The sequence below is a fragment of the Lupinus angustifolius genome, chromosome LG10 (assembly GCF_001865875.1).
Source record: "Lupinus angustifolius cultivar Tanjil chromosome LG10, LupAngTanjil_v1.0, whole genome shotgun sequence".
In the NCBI taxonomy this organism is placed as follows: domain Eukaryota; kingdom Viridiplantae; phylum Streptophyta; class Magnoliopsida; order Fabales; family Fabaceae; genus Lupinus; species Lupinus angustifolius.
This window is the reverse complement of record NC_032018.1, coordinates 6,405,929-6,430,681: the sequence shown is the minus strand read 5'-3', so window position 1 is coordinate 6,430,681 and position 24,753 is coordinate 6,405,929. Positions and strand designations below refer to the sequence as shown.

The 24,753-nt window shown below is 30.0% G+C and overlaps 1 protein-coding gene across 2 annotated transcripts; it reads left to right on the top strand.

The window, feature by feature from the left end:
* On the top strand, positions 17,662 to 20,274 carry LOC109358589 (transcription factor TCP4-like). 2 transcript variants are annotated; one of them, XM_019602903.1, is made up of 3 exons: positions 17,662 to 17,903; positions 18,329 to 19,781; positions 20,059 to 20,274. In XM_019602903.1, the coding sequence occupies exon 2, from the start codon at positions 18,689 to 18,691 to the stop codon at positions 19,736 to 19,738; it is 1,050 nt and encodes a 349-aa protein (XP_019458448.1). In that variant the 5' UTR covers positions 17,662 to 17,903; positions 18,329 to 18,688; the 3' UTR covers positions 19,739 to 19,781; positions 20,059 to 20,274. The 2 variants fall into 2 exon arrangements, with proteins under 2 accessions (XP_019458448.1, XP_019458449.1); XM_019602904.1 differs by lacking the exon at positions 17,662 to 17,903 and having other exon boundaries at positions 17,911 to 19,781.

Below are 24,753 nucleotides of genomic sequence, written 5' to 3'. Positions count from 1 at the left end.
CTTTTAATATAGGAAAATGAAAAATTTTAAAACAAAAATATAGATTGTACGTGTTATAAAAAGATCATGAAAACACACTAGAATGTGTTTTATAACTAAGACTAGAGGAGTAATGGTAGAGTATAATATTTATTTAATGTGAATTTAAATATTTATATACATTTAGTACCTCAATCATTAACTACTTCTACTATTTTTACTAAAAAAACAATAACAATTAAATTTGAATAGTAGATTATACAATAATAACATATAAAATTTCTTAGTACATACATTTTTTTTCATCAAAAAAATATAATGATACCTTAACAAGTTTTAGTTGGCCATTCATTAGTTAGCAATAGCTTTAATAAAAAAAAAAAGATGCGGTTACTGAATAATGATAAAATTAAAAAAAATGTAATATTTATATATTGTTAGTATAAAAACTCATATACAATTATTATATCATCAATCTTTCATTTGAATTATTTTCTTTGAAGAATCAATAATGGTTAATTACGAATGAGAGATGATACATTAGTATATAAACTCATTCAAAGTTTCTGCATATATTTTTTCTTAATTAAAAAAGAAGTTTGACTATATCTTAAAATGGTAAAACAACGGTTGTTTTGAAACAAGAAAAAGATCCTAAAGCAATAAAAGTTATTGAATGGAAAGAATATTATCTATATCTATACTACTTAATATAAGTTAAAACACAAAATAACTATCCATAGTGTAATTTGTGTTTTTCTATTTTATTCTTTATAAGTTCTAATTTCATATTTATATAAATTATATATACTAGCATGTCGAGTGTCGATAGGTACTTCGTGTCTGCCGACCTGCATTCTTATTTCCTAGTATTAAATATTTAAGAGAATCATATTATATTTTTTGTGATAAAAGAAATATGAAATTGAATTGTAATTCTTTTAAAAAACTACATTGATAATATGATATTTTTAAGTATGTAAATTTCTCTAACTCCTATTAATATTTTTTATTATGTATAAAAACATTGTAATAATAGTTAATTACAAGGGTAAAATAGACAATAAAAAATTACACCATATTAGGTAGTTATAAGATGTTTTGGCTTTATATAGGAAAATGATAGAGTATAATCGAATGAAATAACATTTAATTATACTATATTTGAATGCTAAAAATATATTCAAATATTTATACAAAATGAACATCATTCTAAAATAAAATATAAGCATTCAAGATATATGCTAAAAAAATCCTTATAAGTTTATATGGTACTTATAAACACTAGCGAGTTGACAGCCACTATCGTGTCTGTCAACCCGCTTTCCTATCATTTATAATGTATAGTTTGTATGTCATAAATGTCAAACATAATATTTTGTGTTAAATATTTGTAATCTACAGTTAAATTTATTTGATTGGTGTAATGTTCTACATTAAAGACTGATAGTCATAATGTAAGAATAAAAAATAATTAACCAAATAATATGAACATATATTAGGTAGAGAGAAACATTAGGTTATATATAATTTTTTTTTTAAAAATTAGAAAATAGTAAAGGAAAAAATAGGGAGAACCACAAATTACACCATGGTGGGTGGTTATTTTAGGTTTTCCTTTTATAAGTAGTATATATAATCACAAAAAATATGATGCACAAATATATCCTTATATTTATAATTTCATATAGAAAATATAGATGTGAGATATTATCCAATACAATTTGAATTTTATTTATTGAGTTATTTTAGAATTAAATACTTTTAACAATCAATGCTTATACAAATACATATATAAAAATGTTAATATTGTAAGTATTCCCTCAAAAAACAATGTTAATATGCCAAGTATATAAATGCATCAATGTAAAATAATAAAAACAATGATTGACATTGCAATAGTAACCATTAGGGTTTAATCAAACTTAGGTGCAATAACAAAATATTAATCCTTATCAAACCTAGGGAATCAATAAATTTATCCTTACTTATAATAAAAAGAAGCATTGTAAAATTATTTTAGGATTAATTTTTGAAGTTACAAAATATATGTTGTCTAGAACTAGATTACCGTGACTAAATTAGGTACAATTGATGCAATTATTTGATCCCAATCTAGAGAATTAGTAATAACACAATTAAACAGGATATGAACTTCTAAATAGGGGTGTAAACGGTTCCGGTTTAAACCGCGAAACTAATGGAACCGAACCAAACCAAACCACAAAATGTGGTTCAGTTCAGTTTCGCGGTTTAGTTCAGTTATTTTTTAAGGAACCATTTATGTGTAGTTCGTTTTATGGTTTTAGAAATTTTGGAACCGTTTGAACCGAACCGAACCGCATATTTAAGAAATAGATACTAGAGAATGATGTTTTATTATTGTTTAAATTCTTCAACCAATTTTGTGTAAATTGTAATAATGTATATGTTACTAAATTGTTATTATGTTAGTATTATATATGTTATTACTTACTAAATTGTCCCTCATTATCTTGATGATTGGGAACATGAGTTTGAAACTAATGTATACCATAGATTGTTATACATGCATGTATAGTTGTATGTGTTACTAATTGTGAATTGTAAAGTTATATATAAAACTATTATATATTTTACTAATTGATATATATGTTACTTGAATTATAGTGTCACTAATATATATATATATATATATATATATATATTACTAATTAATTATGGATTGTATTGTTATATATATATATATGATAATTCGTTTTTTTCTTCATAAATTATATAATTGTTATATATGTTACTAACAAACAATTATGACTTTCGATGTTTGTACTCATCTATATATGATTCATAATTTCTATAATAATAGTGTTTTTCCTTTTATGGACAAACAATATCTCTTGCAATACATTTTGAACTTTCAATTGATGCAAAAAAATTTATAAAAATAATAATAGGAAAAATCGTGAAACCGAACCGAACCAAACCATTCAAGAGCGGTTCTGTTCGGTTCCTATAGTTAAATTTGCGGTTAACTGAATGGAGTTGAACCATATATTTGTGTTCGTTTCGAACCGAACTGAACTTTTACACCTCTACTTCTACAAATAGAATAAACAAGCAATACAAAACACATTTATCACAATTAAATAAGTCATAACTTACTTAATTATTAGCGCTTTGATGTTAAACTATGCATAAGGGATAATCATTTAGACAAACTATATATTGTCGAAAAATAGTCACACTCAAATAATTTCCAAAAGGAAGATTTTATACACATTTGAGTTTGAAAATTTAACATAATTTAATTTTCCGAACTCACGTATAAGACTTTTCTAACATTTTGTCATGCGGTCACTTATTTTACTTTTTGTCACATTAACATTTTGTCTATCTTCCTCACAACTATGTTATAAAAATTCAACGTTATAAAAATTATCAAATATTCATTGTGTTACACATATTTTCAAATGATAAAAATATAGATAAAAACAATATAATAATACTAAAAATAAAATATAAAAAGAGAATAACTCAAGATATTACTTCTCTTTTATGTAGTTTAGTTTACGATTTAGTTTTTATTAATTATTAATATAAAGTTTTCCCCTATCACCTAATTGTATAAGATTCTATATATGACTTTTAAAATAATTATTATGAAAGCAAAAAAAATATAATGGTTCAATATATAATTTATTGATGTTATAAAATAATTATATTCTCTATATGAAATTATTATATCTATACTTCTATACTATTAATAAAGGGAAAACACAAAATAACCACTCATCATGGTGTAATTTGTGTTTTCCTATTTTGCCCTCAATATCTTTTTATTTATACCAAAAAGCCCTATAATATTATTTTCTTATTTTAAAAGTGTATTTAAAAAATTGAATATTAGACCAATTGAATAAATTCAACCGTAAATTTAACCAAAAAATTATATTTGAATTTCTAAAATACAAACTATACATTACAAACGATAGGAAAGCGGGTTGACAGGCACGACAGTGCATGTCAACACGCTAGTAAATAATAAAGCCAAAACATATTATAACTACCTACATGACATAATTTTCACTTACCTATTTTGCCATTATACTTAATAATTATTTAAATATTTTTTCATACAATAAAAAATATAAATGAATATTAGAGGAAGTTACATCCACTAAATATATCAAACTACTAATGCATTTTTTTAATAATATCACAATTCATTTTTATATTTTTATCAAAAAATTATAATATCATGTACGAAAAAAGTGATATAATCCTCTAAAATGAAATATATAAAAATTAAATATTCAATACTAAAAAGTAAAGATGCAGGTCAGCAGACACGGAGTGACTACCGACACACTAGTAAAAATAAAGGGAAAAGTTCTTATAACTACATATATGATGTAATTATCTCTTACCTATTTTGCCCTATTAATTAACTAAAATTAAAATATTTTTCACATAATAAAAATATTAATGAAAACTAGAGTAAGGTACATACACAAAAAAATATCAAATCTCCAATATAATTTTTCATAATATCATAATTCATTTTCTTATTTTTTTTTACCACGAAAATTATAACATCATGTACATTCAATACAAAAATGCAATAAAATTAAATATTTAAAACTATAAAATAAGAATGTGGATCGGCAGAGAGTGTTTATCAACGCCCTAATTTAAATATAAACATGTTCAGTATTCTCTCGGATATAATAAGAAATTTTCTAGTGTGTGACAGATGTTAAAGATTATAATAAAAACATGTTTGTATGGAAAAATTAAATGTCTTACTTAATTACAATTAGATTTCTGGATAAAATTTTGGTTCTAAAAGATTTCTTAACATGTCTCATAGGTACACATATACAAAACCTATCTAATAATATGATTTTAGCTTGATAAACATTTAAATTTAGGTCCATAATTATAATTGAGTGTAGATGGTAGGTTTTATGCAATAGTTAGATGGTTAAAATCTTAGAAATAGTTATCCAATTACCTTATCCAAACCCAATTAAGTAAAATTTTAGTAAATTGAGCTCTCATTTAATAATAATTGAATGTAGACTATTATTATAGTCTTTATAATTGTATCTTGATCACTTTGAGATCAATTTTATTTTGTCATAATAAATTAATTCATAATTACAATAAATGCATACTAACGCCTTCCTTCTAAGATGAATGTCATAATTGTATTATAGTGCGTGTCTACCTTTCTCAAATAAGTGTCGTTCCTAGAAATTGACTTTTTAATTTTTAGTTATATGAAAGATATAATAAAATATTATACTACTAGATCAACCATTTGTTTGGTATCCTGTCATAATTTGAAATCCTCAATATTTGATTAAACAAGTTATAATCTTATGAACTTGTTTTTTTATCACACAAAACTTTATTATTTTAGAAAAAGGATAACGTTAATTAGAGTTAAATATTAATAAGGTGAGGTTCTCAGTTTCATCCTCTACATCTATCTATCACTGGCATTGTCCTTTTCTATGACTGAGCCATTGTTCTGTACTTTTGTCTCTAACAACATGCATGCCATGCCGTTTTAACAGCCACCACCCTCGCTCTCATTCTTCTGTGTAATAGCTTTCACACCCATAATAAAACAAATACATTATTGGACCCCATCATGTGTAAATTCTAGTTTCCCCAATCAGAAGTAAATAGCTACCCTATGGTAAAGATTGTAATCATAATTAATCACACCTAACAACGGACAAAATTTCGGATTTTTGATACCTATAACTATATAGAAAATTTTAGGTGTCTATAAATATAAACTAGCCTGAAGGATTCAGGTGTTGAGATGAAAAGGAAGTGTAATATCTCATTTAATTATTTTTAATTGGATTAATTCAATACATTTGATAACTATAATATTCTTATATATAGTAGAAGCAATGTTATTATTTGAAAAATGCTAAAAATAACGTTTTAAGAGCAATGATTAAGAAATCCAAAACAGATTTTGTGTTGAGAAATGATGTTTAATATATCAGAATTGTTGAAGTTAATTTCTCAACTATAACTTCTCTTTTATTCCATTACAGATACTTCTAAAACATCAACAATGTGTTGATCTAGTGATATAAGGTCTCGCTAAATTTTAAGATGATCAAAAAGTTAATGGTCAAATTCCTGTGAGCGATAATTGTTTGGAGGGTGAGAGAACATCATTAGTAATACAAAAAATGTTTGTAAAACTCTTGTCAGCTATGTATTATTATTATTATTATAATGAGCGGAAATCCATTTAAACTTAATCCAAGAGTAAGTATTTTAAACTTACTATACATCATAGCCACTAATCCTAGAAAAATCTAATGGTTTGAATTTGTGAGTAGATCTAAACTATCAAATTTACCTAGAATTGATGATTAAGACGATGAATAAATTTAAAAGGCTTACACTTGACATAAATGGACCCCTCATAATAATAATAATAATAATAATACTATTATTATTATTATTATAAACCCAAATCATGTAACGTTTCAAGCCATCACCGACATGGCTCCTCGCGATGTTGATCTTGGATACGTGTGTTACGAACCATCATATTTCATAAGAAATATCACATACATATATATATATATATATATATATATATATATATATATAATAAAATGGTATTTTATTTATTAATAATTAATTTATAAAAATAATTTATAAGATAATATATTATTTATCCTTATCCCATACATAGGAGATGAGGAATTCGTTTCGTTTAGTTTAGCCAAGCAAGGGAACATTAAATTTGAATACAGCCTTTTATAATCAACTTGACCTATAGCAGTCCTATAATCTAAACATTTAATATGACTTTTTGTGAATATTAATGACCCTTCCATCTAAAGTTTGCAGCGTTAGGCTGAGAATGCAGCAGACTAATTTGGGTCATGTGTACAGACATAGAAGAAAATTTGAACTTTGGGAAGAAAAATATTCAATCCTCATATTTATGTTCTTAGTTGTCTTGATCAAATAGACTGAAAAATTGATTGAAGGCCGAAAAGTCTCAATTTATAAGACAGAGTACATAAAAGAGCTCGTAAATGAGGAGATTATATATAGGTTGCTTTTCATGAACTTTTCAAACGAGGAAATATAATCTTAAACTTCTATGAAAATATCATCTAACCAAATAGTTACACTTTTTATTTTTTATCAAAATACATGTCTATAATATCCTCTAATGAGTTACCAAACAAAGTCTACTACATAAATAAAAAGGTTTGACATTGATTAAAGTTCTAAATTAATATTTTCTTTAGTTATTACTTGGATGGTCCCTCCCTAGAAAATGAAGGAGGATGTACAAAGTTCCAGCTAGTTAAATATTAATAAAATTAAAAAAAATCTCCTACGTCAAATAAAGAAAAGTTAAATTAGTTCGAGCGTCAAATCAGTTAAGGTACTAGTATAATGGTTCAACCAGTGAATTACAAATTAAATTATATACCAATAACTAGATATACCGATAATATTAATATTAAAAAACTAATAAAAATTTGATAATTTTTTTGTTTATACTGTATGTTAAAACAAAATATGACTTGCTAGTAGACCATGTTTCATAACTCTATAAACAAAAGGCAGTTGTTGTATGTTTGATCCTCCATAAATTAAGTAAAATATTTTAACTAGCATGCTTACATAAACAATATGATTATTGTACAATAGTGGTGTTCGATTCATCCATTTGCAGATTGAGTCAATCGATACAATATGGTTTTCATAAGTATGGTCTAAATGAATTTTGGTCTTTTTTATAGGACTATTTCTAAGTATGTGACACAATTCTTATTTAATTAACAACACATATTCAACAAACGTCTGTATATGGAATGTCGTTAATTGATTGGCAGATGGAAATCAATCACACCCGATGAAGCAAGTCTTGTTCAATATGTACAATCAACAATGTTTGCTTCACTCAACATTGTTAATTGTATGGCTGAAAGATTCAACAACGCTCAATGAAGTAAGTATTGTTGATTCTCTTAGATTTGGCAGCGCTGGCTTCGATGAACATTGTTGATTCTCACATATTTAACCATGCTTATTTTAGTGAGTATTGTTGAATATTTGTTTCTCATAGATTTAAATATAAAATCTCATGCATTCGTTTATTCAGACGCTAAAACTCAGAAAACCTTCCTATGATACATAAAACATTCCCACAACATGCACTTTCCCACAAGACTCACTTTCCCACGACATTCATCTTCCTATAAGACTCACCTATCCACAACATTCATTAAACCCACCTTCTAATAAATTTCATTCAATTCATCAATTCACCTTTCCACGATATTCGGTCGTTAATTATGTGCCTTTTTCATCCCATGACACTTACATCGTGGAAAGTTGAAAAACATTTTAAAGATATAGAAAGTGAGTTTTTTATCTTTGAGTTTGGCCCTTTTTTGTTAGTTTCCCTTTTGTAGCATCCTTATGCTTTGCCCTTTTTGTATCTCCCATTGTTACAATTAATTTTTGATATAGTCAAATCAATAGGAAATATATGGTTAGGGTATAATACTATTCATTAATGTATAACTTATGCTCATTGTTTATCAATTATGAGTTAGGTTATAATACTAGTAATATGTGGAAAGCTCCTTTTAATTTTAGGGTTCATGTTGGTGTATCTCTTATAATTGTTAAGGTATTTTTTTTTCATTTTAGATAGATTTTTAATTTTTTAAGATTGTTATGGTTGCATGAATGTATTGATAAAGATAAGATGTTCTTTTGTTTTGACATAGAAACTAGGACGAAATGTTCATGAAGGAAAGCGAAGACAGATCAATTATATTGATAATTACTTTATCAACATTTTCAATTCATAAAAACAACGCTTTGTATTAACTATTTGGGTGGGATCTTGATAAACATGCATGAATAAATTAGTTTATAACTAGTAATTAAAAAAATAGGAACATTTAGGCATGGGTGAGAATCATATGATTAGATTGTTTTCACTATTTGTAGCTTATTTTGTAGTAATTAGGAGTTATTATGTATATCTTGGCTTCTTGTGATATTAATAAGTTAGATTATAAAGATGAGTCTTTTATTCTTACATCATAAATTGAAAAAATATTTTATATCAGTGGTTATGCTAATATAAAATGGTTCATTACTCCTTTGGTTAATAAAATAATCATTAATAATATTGATAACCATAAAAATATTAATGCTGAAGATGATTTATTCTTTGAGACAACACAATTGTATGAGAGCAATCCAAATATAGGTAATGGATAAAAGAGTTGATTATGGTAAGAGAATTTTAGTGAATCTCCATTTTCTTGAAAATAAGGATATAAGAATCATTGAATTCAATATCCTTAAATAATTGATAAGTCTCCAATTAAAATATTCTATAATGAGGGCATGTATAGTCCATGCTTCAAATCAAAATATTCCTTCCATGACGGACATGTTAACATTAGATATATAGAGAATCATTCATCTACTTTCACCCAAAAACTTAGGGCTTGTTCATGAGTTAACTTTTAGGCTAAACAAATATAGCTTTAGAGGTAGTCACTAACAGAATTTAGTGCATATGTCATTTATATTTTTTTGTACTATCAAAAGTATTATCTGTTAGAAATGATTAATTCTTTTAATTAGTGGAATGATAGTTTTTTCTGTTAGTAACCACCTACTATAAATAGTAGGTTTGCCTTATTTTAATAGACACTTCTAATCTCTTTGATAATATACGTTTACCTATTCATTCTTCAACTCATCTTCTCTGCATAATTACTCATCATCATCCTTCTCCAATCTGTTTCATACATTCTTTCTCCAACAACCTGGCATCAAGAGCAAAAATAGATCCAAGGGATAATCTTTTTCTTTTCTTCTTCTCACCTCTTACTACTCTCTCCTCACCTGTTCTTCATCAACAATGGGGCCATCCATCACCAACTTTCCAGCTACTCTTCCCGTCCTTGATGGCAAAAATTGAAATCGTTGGAACATTCAGATGAGAGCAATCTTAGGATTTCAAGAAATTGCAGAAATAGTGGAAGATGGTTACCCAGATCTCATAACAGATGCAACAGAACAACAAAGGTTGAATTTCGAAGAAAACAAAAGAAAAGATTGCAAGGCCATGTGTCTTCTTCATCAATGTGTTGATGAGGCACATTTTGAGAAAATTGTAGCAGCAAAATCTTCTCAAGAAGCTTGGAGAATTTTGGAGAAATGCAAGAAGAGAGCAGAACAATTAAAGAAGGTTAGATTGCAGACCATAAGAAGACAATATGAACTAATGAAAATGGAATCAAGTGAGAGGGTGGCTCAATTCTTCAACAGGATCATAAGCCACACTAAGGCAATGAAAGCATGTGGTGAAGTAATTTCTGATCAGACAATAGTTGAGAAGATCTTGAGGACATTGACTCCAAACTTTGATCATATTGTAGTAGCTATTGAAGAGTCCAAAAAGCTTGAAGAATTGAGAATGGAGGAACTGCAAGGCTCCCCCGAGGCTCATGAGCAAAGGCTCATTGATAGATCTACAAAAAAGCCGATTGAACAGTCTTTGTAGGCCCAAACCTCTAAAAGAGGACGCTATTATGGCATAGGTGGCTTTAGAAATAGAGGAAGAGATCAAAGAGATAAAAGCACAAATAAAGATCAAGAAAGACTTGATCTCGGTCAATCCACAAGCCTCACTACAAGAGGAGGGAACAACACTTAGAAAAGTGGAAAGAGGAAAATAGATAGGAAGAAAATCAAATGCTTCAACTGCAATAAAGTTGGACATTTCTCATCTGAATGTCAAGCACTTCCAAGTCAGTCTAATTCACATAGCAGATATCATAGTGAAACACACATTGTGAAAGAGGAATCAAAAGACAAAGAAGATGATAGTCTTGTCTTGTTGATGATGACCACAAATAAGAAGGACAACAAAGAGGAGATTTGGTATATTGACTCAGGTTGTTCCAATCATATGACATGCCATAGGGATTGGCTTGTTAATTTTGATTCAAGCAAGAAAAGCAAGGTTAGATTTTCTGACAATAGATCAATCTAGGCTGAGGGCATTGGAGATGTAGTGATAGAAAGGAAGGATGGCAGGAAGGCAATGATGACTGATGTACTTTTTGTGCCTAACATGAGGAATAATCTCATCATCCTAGGACAACTGATTGAAAAGGGCTTCTCAGTCAAAATGACAAATGAATATCTAGAGGTTCTTGATCCTGCAGAAAGGAAGGTTATGAAAGCTCATTTCACTCAGAATAGGACCTTCCAGGTAAATCTCAACGCAATTGAGTCTCAATGCTTTAATGTTGAAATTTTGACTGATGATACATGATTGTGGAACATGAGACTTGGCCATCTTAATTTTAAAGACCTTAGTCTTATGAACTCAAAGGACATGGTTCTCGGGTTACATTCAATACAGATGCCAAAGAAGGTGTGTGATAGTTGCCTAATCAGGAAGCAACCAATATTATCTTTTAGCAATTACACTACATCTAGAGCTAACAACTTACTTCATGTAGTATACTCTGATGTATGTGGGCCATTGGAGGTTCCATCTCTAGGTGGAAATTGGTACTTCATCACATTTGTAGATGAATTCAACATGAAGCTTTTGTTATACTTGATCAAAGCAAAAAATGATGTGTTTGTCACTTTTAAATCCTTTAAGTGCATGGCAGAAAAGCAATTTGAAAAATCAATCACAATTTTGATGACTGGTGGAGGGGATGAGTACACTTCCAAAGAATTTGAAGATTTTTCCAAGGAGAATGGGATCATTCATGAAACCACAGCACCATATACTCCTCAGCATAATGGAGTTGCTGAAAGGAGAAATAGAACAATCTTGAATATGATGAGGAGTATGTTGAAAAGTAGAGACTTGCCACAAAGTCTTTGGGGTGAGGCTGCAACTACTACAACCTATATTCTCAATCAATGGCCAACAAAAAGGATTGCACCAAAGGTTCCTAAAGAGGTATAGACAAGAGGAAAACCTTTAGTTAAGCATTTTAGGATCTTTGGGTTATTGTGTTACAAGCACATCTCTGATCAAAGAAGGAAGAAACTGGATGACAGACGTGAAGTAATGGTCTTTGTTGGATGTCATCCTAGTGGTTCCTACAAACTAATTAATCCAAGAACAAATCATGTGATGTTCAACAGGGATGTTTACTTCATTGAGTCAAGTTCCTGGAAGGAGGAGAATCAAGGGAAAGAACCTGATGCACAAACAATTTCATTTGATTGGAGAGACTATGATCAAAGTAACGAGCCTCAAGTGGAGAATGAAAGTGAACCTCAAAATGTGATATCAACTATTGGAAGTGACACATGAAGGCCTACAAGAATCAGACACCTACTTGCTAGATTAAGAGATTTTCTAATCTCATCTAATGATGCAATTAATGATGAAAGGGAGTTGGCTCAATTAATTGCTTTGTTTGCATATGCAGAACTCATCGCAATTGATGAAACAGTGAGTAACAAGGTATGGAAAGAGGCTATTCAAGAGGAACTTAAGTCAATCAACAAGAATCAGACATCGGACTTAGTACAACTTCCAAGTGACAAGAAACCTATTGTTGTAAAATGCGTTTTCAAAACAAAAGTGAATCATGATGGCACTATTGCTAAGCACAAGACCAAACTTGTGGAAAAGGGCTTTATGTAGAAGGAGGGGGTTGATTTCTCTGAAGTTTTTGCTCTTGTAGCAAGGCTAGAAACAGTTAGACTAATTGTGGGACTAGCTAGCAAAAACCACTGGGAAATGTGGCAGCTAGATGTTAAATCTGCATTTCTCAATGTCCATTACAAGAAAAAGTCTATGTTAACCAACCACCTAGATTTTTTGTAGAAGAAAGTGAAGACAAAGTGTACAAGCTGAGAAAAGCCCTATATGGTCTAAGGCAGGCACCAAGGGCTTGGAACAAAAGATTTGATGCCTTCTTCTCAAATTCAAGTTTTAAGAAGTGTGATGTAGAGCATGGTGTGTATGTCAAAACCATGAACAACAATGATATCCTAATCATTTGTTTATATGTAGATGATCTACTAATTACTCGTAGCAACATGGAAGGAATTGAAGATGTTAAGCTAAGGCTAAAATCAGAATTTGAAATGACTGATATGGGAAAGCTATCATATTTTCTTGGCATACAATTCAAACAGGTTGATGATGGAGTCTTCATGCACCAAAGTAAATACATACAAGATGTGTTGACCAAGTTTAACATGTTGAACTGTAACTCTGCAAACACACCCTCAAGAGTGAATCTAAAATTGGATAAAAGGGAACATGAACCTGATGTATACAGCACCCCGTTTAGACAAATGGTTGGCTGTTTGAGATTCATATGCCACACTAGGCTAGAGATCACCTACAATGTTGGCTTGGTGAGTAGGTTTATGAGCAATCCAAGGAAATCACACTTGGTAGCAGCTAAAAGAATCCTAAGGTATTTGAAAGGCACAAGCAACTTTGGAGTATTGTTCTCCAATCAGTCACAACAGGACAAGTTGAAACTAGTAGCCTACTCTGACTCGGATTGGTGTGGGGATTTGTTGGAAAGAAAAAGCACTATGGGGTATGTGTTCCTAATGGCTGAATCACCAATCTCATGATACTGCAAGAAACAAGGGGTTGTAGCTCTATCAACCTGCGAGACAGAGTACATCTCGTCCTATCATGCAGCATGCCAAGCTTTGTGGCTCATATCCCTGCTTGATGAATGGAGAGTGGGATTCAAAGGTATAGTAGAGTTGAAAGTAGACAATAAATCTGCTATAAACCTTGCTAAAAACCCAGTGACACATGGAAGAAGCAACATATCGAAAGGAAGACCACTTTTTAAGAGATCAAGTTGAAAATGGGAAGATTAATTTGAAGCACTGAAGCTCAAATTGCTGACATCATTACTAAACCATTAAGAACAGAAAGGTTTAGAGAGTTGAGGAAATTGTTAAATGTGGTATGCTTGTATTAGATATGAATTAAGGGGAGTGTTAGAAATGGTTAATTATTTCTATTAGTGGAAGGGTAGTTTTTTCTGTTAGTAACCACCTACTATAAATAGTAGGTTTGCCTTACTGTAATAGACACTTCTAATCTCTTTGATAATATACATTTTCTTATTCATTCTTTAACTACTCTTCTCTACATAATTACTCATCATCATCCTTCTCCAATTTGTTTCATACATTCTTTCTCCAACATCATTTATCTTTTTGGGTAAGGAACTAATCCCTTTCGGAGTTCATAGTTGCTCCTCCCAACAAGTGTCGTATCTATGAATTGAACTCTCAACCTTAGAGATCTAATAGGGTCTTACACTACTAGAACACACCTTGTTGGTCATATATATGTTATTTATATGTTCTTGATAAATTTATCTCCACCAACTGCCTTGACCAACACCTTATCAAGCCTGAAACCTTCCAAAATTGTTCCCATCATCAAGCCATTGATGACGAAACCCAGACCAAAAACGAATAGAACATATATATATGGACAACCTTCTCATATATTAATTTCTTCCTCTATTGTTCTGAATATTCCCTCTCTTTCTTCCTCTTTATCAAAATTCTAACCCATATGATGTTATAACTTATAAAGCTACCGTGCGAGGATTTGGGTGTCACACCTTAATCAATGTGTAGAATGATAAATTTTAAGAATATCACATGTCTACTTTAACTGATAAACACATTAATATCTATTATAATAATGCAAGCACCTCCAAGATAATATAATTTATGTTCAATCTCGTTTACCACGAAAGGAATAAGAAATGCCAACTTCTACGAGGAAAGGGGGAAATGCTTAACATACAATACTAATACGTAATATTATGATATCCAAACTAGACATTAAATCGAAAGAGCTCTCATATATGTTCTAACTAGTTTAACCGTTTTGTTCGATCGAACAATGCATATGAGAAAAAAATGTATATACTAACAATATATGAGTTTTATACATTATGAGTGCATCATACATCATTCATATTTAATCATCATTAGTTCTTCAAAAAATAATACAAATAAATAATGTAATGATTGCGTATAAATCTTTACAATAACCGTGCATAGATATTACACTCACTATATAATTAAAAATACATATGGATTCCAAGTTAATCGAGAATAAGGATTGAGATGAGATACAATTTTATTGTTGATTTAAGCAGATATGCCTGATTTTTGACTTTTTTAATGTGAGCAAAATTACTGGTCCAACCACCTGGATTAAAGTAATTCGTCCAAGTTTTCAACGATTTAAAACGAATTGTTTAACTGAGCGACTTTCTAGCCTGTGCGAAGTCGTTCTCAGGATATAGATCCTCTGTCCCATATCCTATTCCAAATCATGTCCCGATCCAATCAACTTTAAGCATGTAATATTTTATTTATAAGAAAATTCCTTTTTGTTTATGTGTCACTTTTTAATTAGTGGGGACAGAGAATTGGTACAGGTAATCACGTTCCGTCGTTCTCATATTTGATCAATAATTGTACCAATTTGACCGTCCAATCCCAACAATTTTACTAATAACTAAGGGTGTAAAATGATATCTAACTGTGTACAAAACTAAATTTAATTCGGATAGAATAATATCATAAAATTTTAAAATTAAATTACAAGCCACATACATAAATTAGAGAATATGGAGTCACCTTATTCCTTTGGTTGCAAAGAGAAAAAGAAGATGGAAGGAGAGAAGTAGAGTAGAAAGTGGGGTTTTCACTCATTTGGTTGAGAAGGAAGAAGAGAGGAAGAGGATAAAAATGAGGTGGGACCCACAAATTTTCTTTCTCTCCAACTATAATGAGAAAGTTGATGGGAGAAGGTTAAATTGTGGAAATGGCAAACATGACCTTTGAAAATTATTCATTTTTCAAATATTCTTTTTATTGTAAGGATATTTCTGTCTTTTAAAATATATATCATTTGTTTCTTCTCACTTTCTCTTCATTTTCTCTTTCATTTCTCTTATACCAAACAATCTAAAAATCAATCTACTTTCTTACTTCTTTCTTTCTATTTTCTTTCTCTTTATTATCTCTCGCATATTTCTTTCTTCTTATTTTCTTTCCTCTACCAAACACAACCTAAATATCTTGGTATGGAGTATGAATGATAATGAGGCTCACGACTAATGCCTATTAGTATTTATTTGTGCATACTTGTGCAAGTTTCAGATATCTATGGATATCCAATGAGTTTTCTAGATTTTTGGGGGTATATTAGATATCCAATGAATTATCTTTTGTAGCAACAAATTTTCTAGATTAATTATCTATTTAAATATTTCATGACAATCATAATATATAAAAATAAAATTGTATCAATAATAAATATGTATTTGATAAAATTATCATTACAATTCACTGTGAAGAAAAAGTAAAATATATTATATATAAAATTCTCCCACTAATAAAAAATTATAATATTTAATATATTTAATTAAAAGATAAAATTTAAATATGTAGCTCTGGTGGAGTGAATATCATGATACTGGTTCAGTTATGATTTATGATGACAGACCCTTTTTTTTGGAGGATGCTAATGTTGAAGAATTGTAATTCAATTAGTTTAATTCAATTGCTTAAGCTTTGTTAAAAACAGTTTTCTGTTTTTATGGTTTTACTATTTTTTAGTAGTTAGTTGGTTGGTGTATGCTATAAATAGAAACCTCACTATTCTTCCTTTATTCATTCCAATATATACATGAACAATTGATGCATTCCTTATCATCTATCTTTTATACTTTTCTCAATTCATTATTCTTTCTTCCTCTTTAAAATCTCATTTCCTATTGTTGCCAATTCACTGGTTTTCACAGTGAATGCATTCTGTTTTCTTCACACTGGTTTCAACAGCTAATATCTTATTTTATTCTTTAAAATGATGTCTTTTAATTATTTCAATTTTTTATTTCCTTCTCAAATAATTGACTTTTATATTTTATTTAGGAAGTTAATGCACGGCATATATCAGATAATTTAGTGGAGGCGTTACGCATGCATGTAACTGAAGTGGCACCATGTTAAAGTTCTGCATTAAATTGCATATCAATTAATTCATGGAACAAGTAACCATAACAAGCTAAAATTTCAGAATGTACATGCTCCTAATTAATAGAGAAAAAAAAATATAAACTAATCGTGTATCAGTTTTATAATGTCACTGTATCATCTATCATTCTTGTTTAATAATTATTGACTCGATTCTTCAAAACAAGTACTATAAATAATTGGTGGATGATGTATTGACCCGTATATAAATTTTTATACTGACAATATATATATATTACACTATAGTTAATAATGCATGCTACATCCCTTCTTGTAGTTGAGCAAAATTTCCTCATTTTTTCAGTGTTTCAGGGAGCATGATGATTTTGAGTTGTTAGGAAAGTGTCCCAGAGTATAATGAGGATGCACAGTAGGGGAGAATAGTGGTATATTGTTCCTTTTAGTGAAATCACACATTTTTCTTTTGTTAATAGTAAAAAACTGCAAAGTACAAATAAGAAAGAAACCAAAAATAAAAGCTGTTAGATGTCATTATCAAAGTCTTCAAAAAGGTGTGGGTAGAAGTGATGGCAATGAGTTACCTCTCTATCATCCATGACCTTAATCATAGCTCATAACTAGACACTAGCATCTAGGTCTATATTATTATATATAACTTCAAGAGTTATATGTACAAAGTTGAAGGGTTTTAGTTAAACTCTAAAGAAATGTGTGAACAAAGGGTTGGAGTTTGTGATGACAAGGTCTAAACATTTGTAATTGTGGGGCTAAAAAAAAGAGACCAAAAGATCTTTAATCTCTTCTCTCAAAAGACTTTGCTATGCTTTGCAGAAGCATCAACAAGTTCTCATAGGCTAAAGGTACCATTTTTCTCTCCCTCACTTTGCATACATTACCTATTCTTTTTTGAAAGCCTTTTTCTGAACCCATGTGACATTTCCTTAGCTCTATCAAAGTTTGATCACAGAGTTCAATGTCCTATTGTAGTTTGAGCTTTCACAACTCCCATAGTAGAATTAGTTTCAAGCGATGAAAGTTGAAATTTTCTGCATTGAAAAATTTTGGGTTCCTAGGTAGTGAAAAAAAAACCCAACAATATACTAATTTATTATGTCCTTTTACTCTCTTATGTAGAAAAGGACCAGACACTAGTCAGTAACATTGAGGAAAATTAACTTTTGTATGCTAATGTATATGACTATATGTATTATGTGTGTACATTCAAATATGGATTTGGAAGTACTAGTTTTATTGAATATGGAATCTTGAGATATTGCAATTGCAGTTTTTGTTGGTTTCTTGGGATCAGCAGTAGCAGTGGCAGAAATCAGAATTATCATAATTCAGATAAAGCTCAGCAAGAAACAGTTAAGATTGCCAGGAAGGAAATAAAGACATAGAATGTGAGGCTAAGGAAAACCTATAACAAATCCACACCACATACTAAGAAGAAAACAAGAAAGGAAAGAAAAAGGAATCTGAAAATTTTCAGTGGTAGTCATCATCAACCACTAGCACAAGAATCACAACACAAGTTCTATTTCTGAGCCTACACATTCCTTATTAGCATCTTCATCAACTTGTCTAAAGCCAAAGCTCAAATGCAAAAGGCACAAACACAAAACTTGTCAAGTATAAAGGAGGAATGGGAATGAAGAGCACTGGGGGAGAGATAGTTCAAGTCCAAGGAGGCCACATTGTTAGATCCACAGGCAGAAAGGATAGGCATAGCAAGGTTTACACCGCTAAAGGTCCTCGCGATAGACGGGTTAGACTCTCGGCTCACACAGCTATTCAATTCTATGATGTTCAGGACCGTTTAGGCTACGACCGACCGAGCAAGGCCGTGGACTGGCTCATCAAGAAGGCCAAATCTGCAATTGACAAGCTTGATCAACTTCCACCATGGCATCCAACTTCTCTCAATCATAACACTAATGAAGACCATGGGGCAGAGCAGAATGCAGGGTCAAGTGAAATGAATGGTACAATTGGTGAACATTCTGAGTCCTCTGGTTACAATTTTCAGCTTCAAAGGCAACTAGGTGAGGACTCTGATAACCATTTCATTCCATCACCTATTGACACTGATGCCATAGCTTTTTTTCCAACAACAACTGCTCCTTCCTCCATCAATTTCCAAAGCTACCCACCTGACATAATCTCAAGAAACCACCACAACAACTCCACTGAAGATCTTGGCCTTTCTCTTCATTCCTTCCAAGACCATGGTTTGTTTCATGGCCAATCATCGCAAGCCGGTGCAAATCAAACACCTTGTTCAAATGAGCAGACCCTTTTCTCTGGCTCAACTCCTGTTGGGTTTGATTCCAATTACCATAGGATTGTGAATTGGAACAATGAAGCAAATAATGTTGATATGAACAGAACTAGTTTCATGCTCAATAATAACTCAGCTGCATTTTTAGGCCAAGGTTGTTCTGCTTATCCTCAAAGGGGGACCCTTCAGTCCAGTTTTACTCCGTCGCTTCGTTCTTGGAACGATATTCCGATGGCTTCTTCTGAGCATCACAGGTCTCAGCCAATTCATCATGCTTCCATCTTTGGAAGCAGGTTTCTTTCTGATGCATTGCCAGGGTTCTGCATTCCTGCTAGGATTCAAGGTGAAGAGGATGAGAATCACAGAGTTGGTTCTGATCGACCATCATCGTCTTCTCCTAATTCTCATCATTGATCTACAAATGCCAACTTCACAATGCTTCAGTCTTATCTACCAGGTACTCCAATGAATACCCTTTTCTTCTCCTCTTAGATAAGCAAAGGTAAGCAATTTCATATTAGAGAAAGAGGGAACACTTCATGAGATTTGAGAAAAGATTCCATCTTTGGTTTTTGATGGAACAAATAATAAACACTCATCAAAGCAAGTTCCCATGCAGTGCTGCAAATTAACAAAGTTATTTTCCCCATGGACTATGTTAGATACTTAGATATAAAACTATTGATGTACAAAGTATTCTCTTTTAAATTACTCTCATGAATCTTGTTATGCAGGAGCATTGTTTACCAAATTTGCTACCATGGGAAGATTAAGATTGACACATTTTGATTTATGTACTAAACTTGTATGTTTGGATTCAACATTTTGTTGGCTTTCATTTCCCTCCTTATTGCAGCCATCTGTATTGGTGCTTTGTATTGTGTATTTTTTAAGGAAAAGTTAAAAGCGGGTTTCCTTGAATGAACACTTACTAGCTATAATTTTATGCATATTTTATCTCTATTTGATATCTTGAATCTGCAACTCAATATTGAGAGAAAGAAGAAGAAGAAGAACATATATTTCTTTATTTCATTAGAAGAGTCAAAAATTGAATTACAAAGAGAAGAAAGAAGGTTTTATAAGAAAACAACCAACTTTCCTAAAATAACTAACTAACTAACAGAAAACAAACTAAAAGAAGCTAAGTGGGCTTGTAGAATGAAAGGCCCAAAAACTAAGAATAATATTAACAATAAAACTAATAAACTGGGAACAAAGGAATAAAACTAATAAACTGGGAACAAAGGAACTAGATGGAGAGTAGCTTGATGATAGATATGGCAAGGTGTTCTTCTAACATGATATTTTGCTCATATAATATATGATTTTGAGCTTCATTACGTGGTTATAGCTTTGTTTGGTTAGTGTTGAGGCAGCAAAGTTCATCAGATGTATAAATGAACAAAAGAGGTTACATCTCTATTCTTGGTGTCCAATTCAAGAAAAAATATAATCTAATTTGGTTTTGATTTATTCAGTTATTCTCTCCTATAGTAGAAAGAGAGTATGGTTTATTTTTTCCTTATCCCCAAGAACAACATTTAATGGTAGCATTACAGGAGTCAAATACTTTTTCAACTATTTAGCAATGTATTTCCCCTTAAAGTCGAAGTTACCCAATCAATATTACGCATCTGACTTGTAATCTCTAATGTGATTGTACACAACTTAGATTTGATGACTTTTCTGAAGGGAAGTATAGATACTTTTGTGATTAAGAATTAAAGTTGTCTAATATTTGATGGATGTAATATTTATTATTATTAATATAAAGATTTATATAGAGTTGAATTTTTTTTTTCATATCTGATTAGAAATGTTAGAACAAAGTGATGGTGAATTAAAAATTAGGTATTTCAGACTTTTAATAGTTAGTAGCCTTAGAAATTAACAAACTAGTAGCCAACTGAAAATCACACTAGTAAAACTTAAATTTCTCCCGAATAAAATTTCAATATTAACTGCCGCAGTTTGCCTTAGGAGACCATATTTATTAAAAATAAAATACGTTTTTATGTCACCGAAGTTACATTAATTTATTAGAATTATGTTATTTTTTTTTGGTAATATTAAGAGTATATTTTTACCCTTTAAATAAGGAACTAATCATTTTTTAGTATGTGATTGTTTATCTCAATAAATGTGTTTGACAGAACTCTTTGACATATTAATCAAGGTTGAGAGAAATTCTATTCAGTCAATTAAGTGATTATTTAATGATGAAGCCTGGGAACGTTCCTTGCTACATGCACGAGTTATAAAAATAGAATTCCATATTAACTAATGAGCTGGATTTTAAGTTATATACATGCATGCTAATATGTTATGTTATATGAAGAATATAATTCAAAGTTTGAGTTGCTAATGAAAAAAAATGTATACGTTGATAGTTTAAGAATTTTATACACTGTTAATCTATAATTTACTATTGATTTTTAATTATTATTGACCCTCTTAAAAAAAAAGTAAGTGAGAGAGAAATAATTTTAGTTATATATATACACGCATGTTAATATATTATGTTATATATTTATAATTAGTTGTATAAAATATATAGGGGAGAAAAAATATTTGAAAATAAAATTTTATTAAAAATATTTAACTAATTATACAAAAGACATATAAGTAGCTTGACCTATTAGTTATTAACTTTAGGGTGATGGAATAGGTACCCAAAAAAATTATGATTTTACTAGTAAACCTATAATTATTTTTTGAGGAGAGATTCACTTACTCCATATTTTAGTCATCAATTTTAAGAAAATTTAATGGTTTGAACTAGTAGATAGATCTAAACCAATAGATTTATCTAGAATTGACGGCTAAGATGTAGAGTCATCATTCTTATTCTTTTTGTTTTTTTGGAAAGGCTTGGACCCTGAGTTACCCGGCCATGTATCCTTATATAGATTGTAGAGTCCCTTTACTTAAAGAAGAAGAAGATTGTAGAGTCCCTTTGTGGACAACTTTGAAATGCCACCTAGGTCAGCCAGTATTTTTGGACTTTCGCACTAATCCCAAGTTATGAATCTCTTTATTTGGGCTTTAAAAGTGTATAGTGCTACAATGTTCCCATTTTAAGAATTTGGGCTATACGGAAAAGTTTTAATAACTGAAGCTCTGAGGACATATTGAATTTTGATTTAGTTCTAATTCCAAATGACTAATATCTAATTGATAATGTAACTTACTATGGTATTGAAATTTGTCGATACGGATTACAATCTAATCAATCAACTAATTAGGGACCCAACAATGTAAATGGAGGGTGAAAAATCAAAATTATGTAAATTTATAGACTATAAACAATTCTTTAAGTAGCTATTTTTCTCTTACTAGAATTAGTTTGTCAAATGATTAGTTTATGTACCCTTCATGAGATGATTCTATTTTTTAAGGAAGGTGAGTTTACTGTTAACAGTGTTTTTTTTACACAATAGCGTCTTCCTTTCAAACATATTACGGGTCAATGAAGATTAACATTTAATAATAGACAATGTGTCAACAATATAATTTTGTTACAGTATTAGTGTATAAATTATTTTCTATTGTTAAAATCCTTCTTGATTAAGTTACCACCTTTTAAACAAAAGTCTTCTTACTTTATGTACTCGTAGTAATGTGAAAAACCCTTGTTAGATTGTTGATTATCAACGCAAGCTTGGTTTGTCGATGGATGACGATCGTTCCCACTTTCCTACCATGCATTCGTTTCAACCCCCTTTGAAATATTCTTGGTTTTACTTGTGTTTGAATAATATTAACTTGAGCAATTAATTGCTTTGATAACAACTTTTGTCCATAAGTCAGTTAGAATCATTATGAATGACAATTTTTTCTAATTAGATACATTTGCATTCTGAAAGACTTGAAATATGTGATTAAATTATAACAATTTTCCATCAAGAGTTAGTGCAAAGAAGAGTTATTGGTTGATGATGTAATAATTCTGCTGCCTTAGTATGGAAAACAAGAGTTAGTCAAAAGATAGCTATCTGACCTTGATATAAAAAAATTATGTAAGGTTTTTTAAATTATGCATAATTAGCATCCAAGCAAAATTATAAAGAAAAATTAAATTTAAAATCTAAGATTTTGTTTTAAGAAAGCATAAAAATAAAATGTAAATTTAAAATTTCAACATGCATAATGGAGAGCCTACCTACCATAAAAGCCCATGAGCAAAAGAGAAATGATTAACAAGCAAAACAAAACAAGATAATAAGCACCAGCATGATATCATGTCTATTAGATAACAACATGACTCACAAGCTTGACTCATATTTCCAATGCCATAACAAAAGCTACCTGAATCCCAAAAAGTTTATGGGCTTATCTAATAGTATTCTATAAAATATTAATTTATTTTTTATAATTTTTTTCCAATTAAATGATGCATTTTGATTGGCTTGAAACACTAATAAAGACGAGAGATCTTCATCATAACAGTGTGTGACATAAATATAATCCCGACCTATATATATGCCAGAGAGACCGGTCTTCTTAAAAAGAGAGATGAATCTCCTCTAGGTAGAAAAGATAGAGGTGAAAGTCATCAACATAGATTTTAAAATGTATAACACCAAACTTAGGTTTTAATTTGTCCAATTAATAATTCTACTAAAATTTAACAAAATGAAATATAAATAATGAGAACATGCACCAACTCGTTTTCACATGGATTAGAAGTCATCAACTACTCACCCCGTGTCTCGGGACGTCGGTTTCACTACATGATCATTATTTATAATTTATAAAGTATAAAAAGTTAGATATAAGAATAGTAAATAAATAAAAAAATAGATGTGATATATATTATATTAAAAATGTTTGACTCTTATACAATTATACATGTGGGTCAGTGGGTGGTTTTTAGATATGGTATATATCTCATTCTTCTCGCTTATAGTCTATTATTTATAAATCAAATCGTCTAAAAAGAACCTTACTTTATGAGACATGGCCGGATACTTATATTTTCATTTTATGGATTCAATACTAAATTTTTTATAAGTAACAGTCTGAATTCTTATAATTCGAAGCAACATCTCTATTGCAAAAAAATAACAATCCTCTATCTCTTGTTCCTTTTCCCACTTATTCTTACAAGAGATAAAGAATTTACAATGTGAAGAATGGACATAAATCTCATTCTATGTCTTGAATTAATCATATTGTTATTTTTTTTAAATTTTATTTTATTAGTTAGTAATATATGATTGGTCTAAGATAAGAAATGAAATATCATTTGAGACATATGATTCCTATCAAAAAGGTGCTTATAAAAAAATGCCTAAGGGTCAATGTTCAACAGTCAACTCTGGACAAATTGGGAGTTTCTTGTTAGTTAAGACCACATGACTTTTATAGCTAGCCACAATAGATGAAGAATCCAAAAGAAAAAGCAAAAGACTTTAGAGTTTGCC